Source organism: Myxocyprinus asiaticus, chromosome 29 (assembly GCF_019703515.2).
Source record: "Myxocyprinus asiaticus isolate MX2 ecotype Aquarium Trade chromosome 29, UBuf_Myxa_2, whole genome shotgun sequence".
Taxonomy (NCBI): domain Eukaryota; kingdom Metazoa; phylum Chordata; class Actinopteri; order Cypriniformes; family Catostomidae; genus Myxocyprinus; species Myxocyprinus asiaticus.
This window is the reverse complement of record NC_059372.1, coordinates 26475499-26488924: the sequence shown is the minus strand read 5'-3', so window position 1 is coordinate 26488924 and position 13426 is coordinate 26475499. Positions and strand designations below refer to the sequence as shown.

At 42.4% G+C, this 13426-nt stretch overlaps 1 protein-coding gene across 5 annotated transcripts in view; it reads right to left on the bottom strand.

The window, feature by feature from the left end:
• The window catches only part of LOC127419939 (ubiquitin carboxyl-terminal hydrolase 19-like), a 50686-nt gene that overhangs the window by 35980 nt on the left and 1280 nt on the right, over positions 1-13426 (bottom strand). For 4 of the 5 annotated variants that reach the window (XM_051661772.1, XM_051661773.1, XM_051661774.1 and 1 more), the window contains exons 2-5: positions 13049-13370; positions 2748-2879; positions 2462-2598; positions 1562-2074 (exon numbers count right to left, since the gene is read on the bottom strand). In XM_051661772.1, coding sequence (XP_051517732.1) covers positions 1562-2074; positions 2462-2598; positions 2748-2879; positions 13049-13214 — 948 coding nt within the window. In that variant the 5' untranslated portion in view covers positions 13215-13370. Of the gene's footprint in view, positions 1-1561; positions 2075-2461; positions 2599-2747; positions 2880-4804; positions 4830-13048; positions 13371-13426 lie in introns of those variants that run through there. The other variant, XM_051661775.1, reaches the window with a different exon arrangement.

Here is a 13426-nt window from a genome sequence, read left to right as displayed (position 1 = left end):
TTGGGGTCCCCAAATGGCCCCCAGTGCTAGCCGCGCTGGCCTCATACCCGTAGGTAGAAGGACCGAGGCGGGGAGCCGCTGGGGTGGCTTTCTTACGAAAGCAAGCCACGACCGCAACGTTGCCATGGTCATGTTCTCGCAGTGAGTACATGATCCATCCACGAACACTGTCTTCGTGTGGGTTGCGCCCAGACACGAAAGACAGCGATCGTGACCGTCAGAAGTTGAGAGGTAACGACCGCAACCAGGAATAACACACAAACGGAAAGGCATCTTTAAAAAGATGCGTCTTTAAAAAGACGTTCCGTGTGTGCCGCTCTTTTAGAGAAATATACTCTTTTAGAAAAATATACTCTCTTTTTTCTGCCGAACCGCCCAGTGGCGTTCACTGCAGTTCACCAGTGCAGAGGAGGGAGAAGCCGCTGAAATACGCCATCAGATCCAGCAGAGGTGAATGAACAGTGAAAGTACACCTGTAAAATCTATTTTCTTTTCTCTTTACATCATTATAACACTCCTAAAATGTACCTCATACAATCCCTCCTAAGGGGACATTGTTCCCTTCTCACTCAAAGCGCTGGCACTTGTTAAAGAGTGGGTGCTGTCATAACAACCATGTTATGTTCCGTTTCCGTTTGTCCTACAAAGGCCGTCTCGTTTAAACGAGGCTTGTTTAAAGGAGGACACTCGGTATACTGCAGCCTTCAAAGGATGCGTCCTACCTAGCATGCAGCCTTCCAAACGAGACACAGCTTATGTATTCTCCATACTCAAAGTCTCTGTTTTGCCACAATGACAGCATGATGCACAGCACGAATCAGATTAACCTGCCTTTTTATTCATATTAATTTGCTCTCAAAGTTTCCATTTCTGAAATAACTTACGGGCTTGATAAAAACTTTGCGGGTGTAATTTTATACATTTGCATCGACACTGGCCTTAATTTTGCCCATTTGGAGGCACACCTCCATGCTGCACATTCATTTTGGGGAAACATGGCAAAATTGCCAAGACTTGCTATTTTGCGCATCTGAAAGATGCAAACCTCAAAAGACTATTTTAGAACAGTTTGGACCTTTTTGCGTGTGCTATCATGTTTGCGCGTGTTTTTATACATGCAAACCTTAAGTAAATCAGGGCCCAATTTGACATAATTGACACCAAAAGACATCGAGTATTGTGTGTCTACACAGAAGTGTAAATGACATTTCAGAGCTAATCCGTAAAGGAAAGATTTGAGTTATAAGCAGCTTAAATTTAGATCTGTTCCACACACAAAACTATTGTATGGCTCCCAAAGACTTGGAATATAGAGTCACTTGGACTTATTTTATGGTGCTTTTGTAATCCTTTTTGGATCTCGAAAGCCCCAATTCTCCATATGCTTTTGTTGTATGGTAAAGAGCAGCATGAACATTCTACTAAACAAATCTTTTTACGCTACACAGAATGAAGAATATCATGTGTGTTAAGAACAATATGAGAGTAAATCACAATAATGAGGGTAAATCATTATACTATTAAACTATAAAATATTTCTTTGAGAGGTGTGAAGTCTCACCTGAGCATGGCTTTTTGGCCTCCTGTCCACCCCTTTTTCTTTCAGCGATGACTGGCATGCTTGATCTTTGCACTGTAGCTGAGCTCTGTTGTCTTTAGCTTTGTTAGATGAAGATACAGTGCTGCTAATGGCTGATGCATGTGGCTTTCCATTAACTGCTAGTTTGGTTTCAGGCTCTCTTGCCGAAATAGGGGCTTGAGAGGCCTCCTTTGTGTTTTTGGAGGGCCGTGTGGTGCGCTTTGCACTGGGCTCATTGTTCAGGTCTGCTTTATCACCTGATTTCTGCTCAGCTGCTTTTACACCTGCGCTGTCAGTGTTCTCAATCTGTTTTCCTTTCATTACTCGCTTCAACCCTCGGTCGGGTTTACTTCGTTTCTGCTCCGCAGAGTTCAGTGCGGAAGTTTTCTGCGTTTCAATGGTTTCGGCAGATTTTTTGGACTGCCCTGTGGTTGACTGGTGGTGGTTACTGCCATTCTCTTTAAGAATGTTGACTGGTTCAGTTTCTTTCTTGTTCTGTTTAGGGGAAACACACATAAATATAGCTTAGTTGAGGGATCAATGACCAGGGAGAAATACATGAGCACAAAAGTATAATTACACAGTATAACAGGGTTCCAACACCTTTTGACATTCCTGATTCCAGGACAAGGATTTTAATCATCATTTTATGGCAATTCTGTTCACCAAGAGCAATTTCTAGCCAAGCAGAACTAGAACAACTTAGTCACTGTAGTAACTACCATGACATTTTAGGATTTTGTTCATTTCCAGGTTTTCCATGACTGTGGGAAGCCTGATATAAGCTTGTTTGAATGGATGAAAAGAAGATGGACAATGGCAGATTTTGATAGTGCCTGTTAAAGTCATCATCATGAGAGCAGAATCAACAGCATTTCTTACCGCAAGGATGGGCCAGGTGTTGAGGGGGATCTTCTTGTGCATGACCAGCTGCAGAACATTTGCTTTCTCCTTATAAAGCAGTTTACTGCAGGAGGCCTCAATCTCCTCATGGAGGTGACAGCTCCATTCACGGCCATCTGAGAAAACACACAAAGGTCATAGTATATATATACATTATAAACTCTGACATTAAAGACAAGCAGAGCAAACTACAAAAGGATGATGAACACAGACCACAAAAGATGGAGATTTAATATAGAAAAATATACGCACACACGCTCTTTACCTGGCAAGCGAATATGGCAGGCTGTATCAGAAAAGGCAGAATCAATGTCCTCTACTCTCTGCACCCCAGCATCTCCACAGTTCAGCCTGACGATCACCTCATATGCACTCTGTTTCCAGTCCAGAAACAAATCTACACAGACAAATGAACATACATGTAGGCTGAATCTGTCTTTATACCAATACAATCAAAGTGACGAGCACACAACATATCAGCATCTATGATTAAAAAAAAAATAAATAAATAAAATTGTTCGATCACTAATAATATCGTCACTAGGGATGTAACGGTTTCAATATTTCACAATATACCTCAGTTTTAAAACGGACGGTTATCATACCATTGAAATCTTCTCATTGACGTTATTGCACGAATATAACGACAGATTTTTCAGAACTTTTCTAAAATCCAAATCTGTTTAATTAAGATAGAATCTGCGACATTTACAGCATCACATAAGCGAGATAAAATAAATATTTAAATTGCGTCGTCTTCATGTTACATTCGACTGTCATTCAATTTTAAATGTGACATGCAGGGGTCCTGGGTAGCTCAGCAAGTAAAGACACTGACTACCACACCTGGAGTCGCAAGTTCGAATCCAGAGCATGCTGAGTGACTCCAGTCAGGCTTCCTAAACAACCAATTGGCCCGATTGCTAGGGTGGGTAGAGTCATGTTGGGTTAACCTCCTCGTGGTCACTATAATATGGTTCTCGCTCTTGGTGGGGTGTTGTGGTGAGCAAGCTCAACAAGCCACGTGATAAGATGCGCAGAGTGACGGTCTCAGACGCGGAGGCAACTGAGATTTCTCCACCGCTACCCGGATTGAGGCAAGTCACTACGCCATCACGAGGACCTAGAGCGCATTGGGAATTGGGCATGCCAAATTGGGGAGAAAAAGGGGAGGTGACATGCAGGTGATGCGAGCACAGCACATCACGAGCACATCAGAAGTGCAGCACGAGCAGAGCGCAACATACAAACATGTCTGAGCCTGAACCTTTTTGGGATTACTTTGGGTATGTTAAAGACCCACAAGGCACCATCAATGTTGATGGCTACCTAGTCTGTAAAGTTTGTTGCAAAAAGGACTGGCTCAGGCAAGAAACACCTCAAACCTTAAGCAGCTTCTCCATGAGCACCATTCCACAGAATTGCTGAGATGATGTAAAGTGGAAATACAGTATAATAAATGATAGCCTCTGTTTCATAAAAACATCTGATTCAATGTAGATTTACGTGATATGTAAGACTAGATAGGCTAAAGTTATGTTTATGCTTTCTGTCACATTCACAAATGCAGCAAACTGTTAAGCACTCATTCAACATTATGATATGCCAACTGTACACAGTATTGGATAAAATGGCAATAAATAAACTGCAAATGAATAATATATTTTCAGTAGGTATTGTTTAGAATTAAACAATCACAAATGAAACAAATTACTGAATGCATGCAAATGCATATTTTAAGTGTTAGCCTGGGCAATTATCATTACAAATGATTACAATTCAATTTCATAAATCATAAAATAATAAAATATTTTTTTTCGTTATAATCATCTGACTACTGTTTTTATTGTTTTACCTGTTTGAGATTATTATTATTATTTTTTTTACCTTGTCGGAATAAGAGAGTGTCCTGATGTTCAAGATCTAAAGTTAAAGGATTAACATTGAAGAAATCCAAAATAAAGTTCAAGAATTGGTTATAACAAATATTTCTCTATGTGTTTATCAGACATTTCATAACCAAATATTAAACTGCTAATAATATCATCAATGCACCTCAATCCCATGATACCGTAACACTGTGGTAATTTTTGTGATGGTAATCATACCGTGAAAATATCATACCATTACACCCCTAAATGTCACAAGGTAAATATATTCACTATTAAATATATTGATGTTGAAGTGTCACAAGCAGCAAGATAAGGAAACACATAAGGATTTATGTAAACTAATACAAAAGCTATGCAAGTTTTTGTGCATTACAAACCCCTGTGGACCAAAAACAAAGAAACGCACTTTCAAGAAATAAAAGAACATTACCTGATTTCATGGTAACACTACTCAACCTTACAGCCAGACATGGCAGAAACTCCCTATATTTCAAACAAACGCATGACAGTGCTAGCTGCTCTGTTACTGGGTATGGCATAGATGTATTTATGTGCGTGTTAGTGAACAGGTCAGAGAGAGAGAGAGAGAGAGCAGGAAAGAGCGAGAAAGAGCCGAGAGCATGTTTATCTAGAAGGATCAGGCTTCAGAGTCAAGTGACAGTTTGTCCCGTCACTTAACCCTCTCACTCTAACACGCACATCTGAAAGGTCAAAAAGAAGCCTGGCTTTTTGTGTACCACACCCCACAGCTGTGCTCCAATTCCATGTGATGTAATCTCTGCATTGCCAGCCTCCTTTGCATGACAGGAACCAACACTAACACTACAGAGTGAGATTACGCCACATCTTTTCATCCTACCTTCCGACACAGACCGTCTCTAAGCTCACTGAGAAGAAACTCAACACATTTAAAGAGGAGAATGAAAGAGGAAGACAACAGCTTGCCCATATCGGATCCATGTAGAGAGGGCAATAAGGGCACTGAATAAATTAAAGGGATAGTTAATGCAAAAATGTATATTCTATATTCTCAGGTTGTTCCAAACCCTTGACTTTCTGTCCTCCATGGAACACAAAAGGAGATGCTATGCAGAATGTTAGCCTCAGTCACTTTAATTGCATTTTTTTCCATACAAAAAAAGTTAAGTGACTGAGGTGAACATTCAGCCTAATGGAAGAAAGTGTATGATGGCCTGTGGCGTGTGGAAATGTGAGGTGCATTCTGTAAGGTCTGTAGATTGCAGAGTGGTCCTGATAGGCTGAGTGAAGTCTTCCCATGTGTGTACTGGGCAGAGCCACTATACTGACCTTGACAAAGCCCTTCTTCAGTGAAACAGAGACTCACAGGATTAGATTACAACAGTTTAGCACTCAGCACAGCATTGCAGAGGCAAAACACATGCAGAAGACCGGGCACAGCCCGAGTCGCAGGTTAGCACACATAGACAAAACATTCATGTTCACTTGCCAGCCTGGTCATGACTGTCAACAAGCATTAGTCATTCTAAATAAAAAACATCACCAGAAAATGTAGATGTATGTTTTTTAAAATTACCATTTTAAAAAGGGTTCAATTGATCTTTAAGTGACAGTTTACCCAAAAATGAAAGTTCTGTCATTTACACAACCTCATGTTTTCAAAGCCATATAAAAGTTTCTTTTTCTCTGAAACACAAAAGGACATGTCAGGCAGAAGGTTAGGGATTGACAGTCTACGTCATCATTCACTTTCATTGTATTGGAATAAAAGATACAAAGAAAGTGACTAACATCTTCTTTTACAATAATCAGTACTCGTGGTCAACATGTTGAATGCAGGAGAAATGGGCAGGAGTATAGACCTGAGTGAATTTGACAAGGGCCAAATTGTTATGGCCAGACGACTGGGTCAGAGAATCTCTGAAACTCCAAGGCTTGTGGGGTGCTCCTGTTCAGCAGTTGTGAGTACCTACTGACAGTGGTGAGAGCAGGGACAAACCACAAACCGGCAACAGGGTGTTGAGTGCACAAGATGCACGAGGGCAACAAAGGCTATCCCGTCTGGTTCGATCTGACAGAAAGTCTACTGTGGCACAAGTCACAGAAAATTTTAATGATGGTTACGGGGGGTGGCCTTGGTAGCTCAGTGGTAAAAAACGCTGGCTACCACCCCTGGAGTTCGCTAGTTAGAATCCCAGGGCGTGCTGAGTGACTCCAGCCAGGTCTTCTATGCAACCAAATTGGCCCGGTTGCCAGGGAGGGTAGAGTCACATGGGGTAACCTCCTCGTGGTCACTATAATGTGGTTCGTTCTCGGTGGGGCGCGTGGTGAGTTGGGCGCGGATGCCGCGGTGGATGGCGTGAAGCCTCCACACGCGCTATGTCTCCGTGGCAACGCGCTCAACAAGCCACGTGATAAGATGCGCGGGTTGATGTTCTCAGACGTGGAGGCAACTGGGATTCATCCTCCGCCACCCGGATTGAGGCGAATCACTACGCGACCATGAGGACTTAAAAAAGTGCACTGGGAATTGGGCATTCCAAATTGGGTGAAAAAGAAAAAAAAAAAAAATGAAAAAGAAAAGAAAAATACAAATGATGGTTATGGGAGGAATGTGTCAACACAGTGCATCGCATCCTGCTGTGTATGGAGCTACGAAGCCTCAGACCGGTCAGAGTGTCCATGATTACCCCTATCCACAGTCAAAAGCGCCTACAATGGGCATGCGAGCATCGGAACTGGACCTTGGAGCGGTGGAAGAAGCTTGCCTGGTCCGAAGAGTCCAGTTTTCTTTTACATCCCATGGACGGCCGTGTACGTGTGCGCCATTTACCTGGGGAAGTGATGGCACCAGGATGCACTGTGGGAAGACGACAAGCCGGTGGAGGGAGTGTGATGCTCTGGGCAATGTTCTGCTAGGAAACCCTGGGTCTAGCCATTCATGTGGGTGTCAATTTGAAATGTACCACCCACCTAAACATTGTTGCAGACGAGGTACACCCCTTCATGGCAATGGTATTCCCTGATGGCAGTGGCCTCTTTCGGCAGGATAATACACCCTACCACACTAAACACATTGTTCGGGTATGGTTTGAGGAACATGATGAAGAGTTCTAGGTGTTGCCCTGGCCTCCAAATTTCCCAGATCTCAATCTGATTGAGCATCTGTGGGATGTGCTGCACCAACATCCATGGTGGCTCCACCTCGCAACTTACAGGACTTGAAGGATCTGCTGCTAATGTCTTGGTGCCAGATACCACAGGACACCTTCAGGGGTCTTGTAGAGTCCATGTCACGGCGGGTTGGCGCTGTTTTGGCGGCACGCGGATGACCAACAGCATATTAGGCAGGTGGTCATAATGTTTTGGCTTCAGTATATATAGTATTTTAGAGCTCCTTGATATACAGTGCCTTGAAAAAGTACTCCTCCCCTAACCATTATTTCACACAAATGATTTGCACAACCTGAGATTGAGTAATATAGTTTTTTTCTTTTTTTTTGTGAATCACTGAACTCTGCAAAAGGCAATAACCGAAATGTCAAGAATTATTCATCCCCCTACTGTAATTCTTGGTTGAACTAGCTTTTGCAGCTATTAAAGCCATCAGTCTTTTGGGGTTAAGTCTCTATCAACTTTCCATAAAATGATGGAGCAATATTAGCCCATTCATCCTTGCAAAAGTGCCCAAGCTGTATCAAGTTATTTGGGGATCAGCGATGGACAGCAACTTTAAGGTCTCTCCACAGACATCCAAAAGGGTTGAGGTCAGGACTCTGACTGGGCCACTCAAAGACTTTAATTTTCTTCATTTTAAGCCACTCCAGTGTTGCTCTGGCTTTGTGCTTTGGGTCATTGTCCTGCTGAAACACAAATGTCCTCTTAATTTTACACTTTCTGGCAGAGTGGAGTAGGTTCTTATCCAAAATCTCTGTGTTATTCTGTGGCATTAATTACCCCATCAATCTTCACTAGATTGTCAGTCCCTGCTGCTGAAAAGCATCCCTATAACATGATGCTACTACCAGCGTGTTTAACTGCAAGGATGGTGTTATGTGAATGATGTGCATTGTTGGCTTTGCGCCACATATACCATTTAGTATTTAAGCCAAAAAGTTCCACTTTAGTCTTAACAGACCATAAGACCTTCTGCCACAACTTTGATGTATCTTCCAAGTGACGTATTGCAATGATTTTTCAGGCAAGCATGTGCTTTTTTTCAGCAATGGCTTTTTCCCAGCCACTCTCCCATACAGCCACTTTTTTTGCAATAGTTTTGAGATTGTTGAGCCATGGACATTATTTTCAGTCGCAGCCAGTGACTTCTGTAGCTCAGTCAGAGTGATGGTTGGTTTGCAGTAGCCTCTCTGACAAGAACCATTCTTACTCGCTGACTAAATTTAGCTGACACGCCGCAACGGCTTGAGGCTGTCTACACTGGACGCGTCGACACAAACGTTCTAATCCGTTTATTTGTGATGTTGGCAGTAGTAGCGCCAGCACGTGCAGCACAAAATGGAACGGGACACCCGTTTACTGTCGGCACGACAGACGTGCCGCAATGGACGCTTCCAGTGTAGACAGCATCACTGATTATAATGGGGTTCTATTGCTTTTTACGCAACACCCACGTCTGGTGTAGAAAGGACATTAGGCCGAGTGGCTGTAGTTCCATATTCTTCCACTTCTGTATGATGGACTGCCATAGATGACCTTGTATCCTTCACCCTACATTTGTAGTTAAAAACTATATAAGTATTGTTTTGTTTCTAAAAATAATCAATCGTTTGGGTTCAGAAGAACTTTATTTGTCGACTGGAGTCATGTGGATAATTTTGATGCACTCTAAATATGCATTTTGGACCGTCAAAAAATGGAGTACATTTACTTGCATTGTTTAAAGGAGGAGGCCTGAAATGTGCTTCGACTGCACGGATTGGAGTGTTTTTGAGGCTGCAGCCACAGATCTGGACAAGCTCACAGATACTGTTACATCATATATCAGTTTCTGTGAGGATATGTGCATTCCAACTAGGACTTATTTAAAGTTCAACAATGACAAACCGTGGTTTACAGCAGAACTCAGGCAGCTTCGTCAGGCCAAAGAGGATGCTTTCAGGGGTGGGGATGAAGTCTTGTACAATCAGGCCAGGAACACACTGAACAAGGAAATCAGAGTGGCTAAAAGAAGATACTCTGAGAAGCTGAAAAACACGTTTTCAGCTAACAACCCTGCATCAGTGTGGAGTGGCATGAAACAACTCACAAATTACAGGATTCCTACCCCCAACCCTGTAGGGAACCAGCAATTGGCTGACGACCTGAATGTGTTCTACTGCAGATTTGAAAGGCCCAATCTCACACCCAACACCCACTCTGATCTTCACTTCACACAAACACCTCCTGCAACCCCCCTCCTGCTACTCAACCTGCACTTGAGATCTGTGAAGATGATGTGAGCCGTGTCTTTCGGAAACAAAAGACGAGGAAAGCTTCAGGACCAGATGGCGTCTCATCAGCGTGTCTTCGATCCTGTGCTAACCAGCTGGCCCCCATCTTCACACAGATCTTCAATAGATCACTGGAGCAGTGTGAAGTCCCATGCTGCTTCAAATGCTCAATCATTATTCCTGTCCTAAAGAAGCCAAAAATCACAGGACTTAATGACTACAGACCTGTCGCCCTGACGTCTGTGGTCATGAAATCATTTGAGAGACTGGTGTTGGCCCACCTGAAGAACATCACTGGACCCTTTCTAGATCTCCTTCAATTTGCTTATCGAGCAAACAGGTCTGCGGATGATGCAGTCAACATGGGATTGCATCATATCCTGCAACATCTGGACAGACCAGGGACATATGCAAGGATCCTTTTTGTGGACTTCAGTTCAGCTTTCAACACCATCATCCCAGCTATTCTCTGGACTAAACTACACCAACTCTCTGTTCCCATGTCTATCTGTCAGTGGATTACCAGCTTTCTGACGGACAGGCAGCAGCTTGTGAGACAGGGAAAACTCACTTCCAGCACCTGTACAATCAGCACTGGTGCCCCCCAGAGATGTGTGCTCTCCCCACTACTTTTCTCCCTCTACTCCAATGACTGCATCGCCAAGGACACCTCTGTCAAGCTCCTGAAGTTTGCATATGACACCACTGTCATCGGCCTCATCCGAGATGACAATGAGTCTGCATACAGAAGGGAGGTGCAGTCAAAACAACCTTGAGCTGAACACGCTCAAAACGGTGGAGATGATTGTGGACTTTAGGAGGAACACCCCAACACTGACCCCCCTCACCATTCTAAACAGCACTGTGGCAGCAGTGGAGTCATTCAGATTCCTGGGCACTACCAACTCACAGGACCTGAAGTGGGAGATACACATTGACTCCATTGTGAAAAAGACCAAGCAGAGGTTGTACTTCCTTTGCCAGTTGAGGAATTCAACCTGCCACAGGTGCTGCTGATACAGTTCTACTCAGCAGTCTCAGCAGAGGACTCTGCACTTCAATAACTGTCTGGTTTGGTTCAGCTACGAAATCAGACATCAGAAGACTACAAAGGACAGTTCGGACTGCTGAGAGGATTGTTGGTTGCCTCCTGCCCCCCCCTTCAAGAACTATACACTTTCAGAGTGAGGAAAAAGGCTGGAAAAATCACTCTGGACCCCACTCACCCTGCCCATTACCTTTTTGAACTGTTGCCTTCTGGCCGACGCTTCAGAGCTCTGAGCACCAGAACCATCAGGCACAGGAACAGTTTCTTCCCTCAGGCTATCCATCTCATGAACAGTTAAACTGCCCCATTGAGCAATAACTATGTGCAATACAGTTTAGTCTTTCTTATATTTATCCAACACATCCAGACTCTTATGCCATTTCAATCCTCTGGGACAGAAAAAAAAAAAAAAAAAAAAAGAAACATTTGCACTGTACATAACAGATTTGTATTTGCACTATACATAACAGACTGTATTAGATTGCACTACATATGTGTATGTGTGTATGTATGTATGTATGTGTCTGTGTGTGTATGTACATATGTGTATAACTATTTTTTATTATTATCTATGTCTTGCTGCTGTTTTTGTATTGTTTTTGTATTGGTGTACACTGGAAGATACTGTCACCAAGACAAATTCCTTGTATGTGTAAGCATACTTGGCAATAAAGCTCATTCTGATTTTGATGAAGAAAGAAACTCAGATACATCTTGGATAGACTGAGGGTGAGTAAATTATCAGCAAATTTTTATTTTTTGGGTGAACTATTCCTTTAAGAGGTTTTGGACATTTTTTAAAAATACAATAATATGTACCAGCTGGGGGAAAAACGTCATACTTTAATATATTCAAAATTTGGAATTTGAAATTTTTTTTTGAAATACTCTCTGGAGGCCGAGTACTTTTTCAAGGCACTGTAAACCAATCAGCACCATGTTGTAGTGATTGTTTATAGCACAGAACAAATCTGGCTGTTAACAAATGTGTGTAAAATGATAAAGTCAAAAGATTTAGCAAGCTGATATTTTCAAATATTACGTAAAAAAGTAAACTGAGAAAAGAAACTCTTCAATATACAATTCTATGTTCACTTTTGCACATATCAATGCCATAATACTACCGTGGACTTGAGCTTCAATAATTCAGCTGTACCATATGTTTTAGACGCTGTGTAATTTAAAAGTAAATTCAACATTTAAAACGTGTCGAGACATCCGCATTCTGCTTCGTTGCATGCATCTGTTTAAGCCCAAGAATGTAAGTAATTATCAGTGCTTAGCACACATCCAAAATTCGAATGCTCATATACACTTTCGAATGTGCATTTTTATCTTAAATTCTACGAATATTCGCAGCTCTGAAGGAACGGAGAAAGAATCCAGACCCAAAGACATTGTGGGTACAGATGTATATAGTTTTGAGATAAAGCCAGTGTAAAAAAAAAACCCCTTTCTACTGCTTTAGTTTTAGTTTCATTAACTCTTCTTTGGTTTCTTCATAGATTAAAGGTGATTACCAAAGTTTATTTATGATTACCAGAAACCAGAAATGTTAGGCTCAATTACACTGGATTCACCACATACCAGCTAAAACCATCATCCACTTTCAAAGAGCATTCATTTCATAGACTTGCCAAAGGCTAAATCTACACCTACAAACTTTGTGCCATGACTATATAAATACTGAATAACAGAGCAGACCAATCACACGTCTCATTCGTACTGCAAGTCTGTTTGTCTCACATACAGTTTTCTGTCAACTTTCCAGTTCCCCGTTTCCTACACTGTGTAGTTGATTGGAAACCAGCCCAGCAGCGCACATGAAAATAGGACATAGACTATATACCTTAATGATTTTAACCCCAAGTCACTGGTCTGAAACAAATGGTCAAAAAGGACACTGCACCACTATCACCATCACTGTCTGGTCTATTTGTTTCTATCTGTACCTGATAATAGATATCACTGCGGCAACAAATTCAGCACAACCTATACTTTTTCTTTCTCTTCCACAAAGCATTTGAATCAAATTTCTGTCTAGGTCTGGATAGTTTGACTATTAAGAATAAGCATGGCATGTGGAGTGAAAAGCCAAACTAGACTTCAAAGGCCATAAAAAAAATTGCATTCAAGGCCTCATATGAGATCAAATGATTACTTTTATGAGTGTTTACAAACTAAGATCACACAGCACCTTTCCTAGTCTCTGTGTTGGTAACTGAGGTCATCCGCTTGGCCTCCTTGCTCTCCTGATTGACTCTATCCTTCTGCTTCTTTTTGCTTGTGCTGGCCGTGTCGTCAGGTCCTCTCTGACCTCGTCTTCGGCCCGATTCACTGGGACCTGTACTGCTGCTGGCCATCTTCAGCCACTTGCCACTAACGAGTTGGCCGTCGCCCACCTCGCTCCCGGAGCCACTTCCACAGGGGTCTGGATCTGAGCTGTGCCGTTTCCTGCCCGGTCCAGCTATCTTGGCGGCGTTGCACGTGAGGGCACTCCCAGAAGAGAATCAGAGAGACTGTGAACAAGAGGACAGTAATTAATGTAATGTAAAATGAACAGTTAACTCTAGAT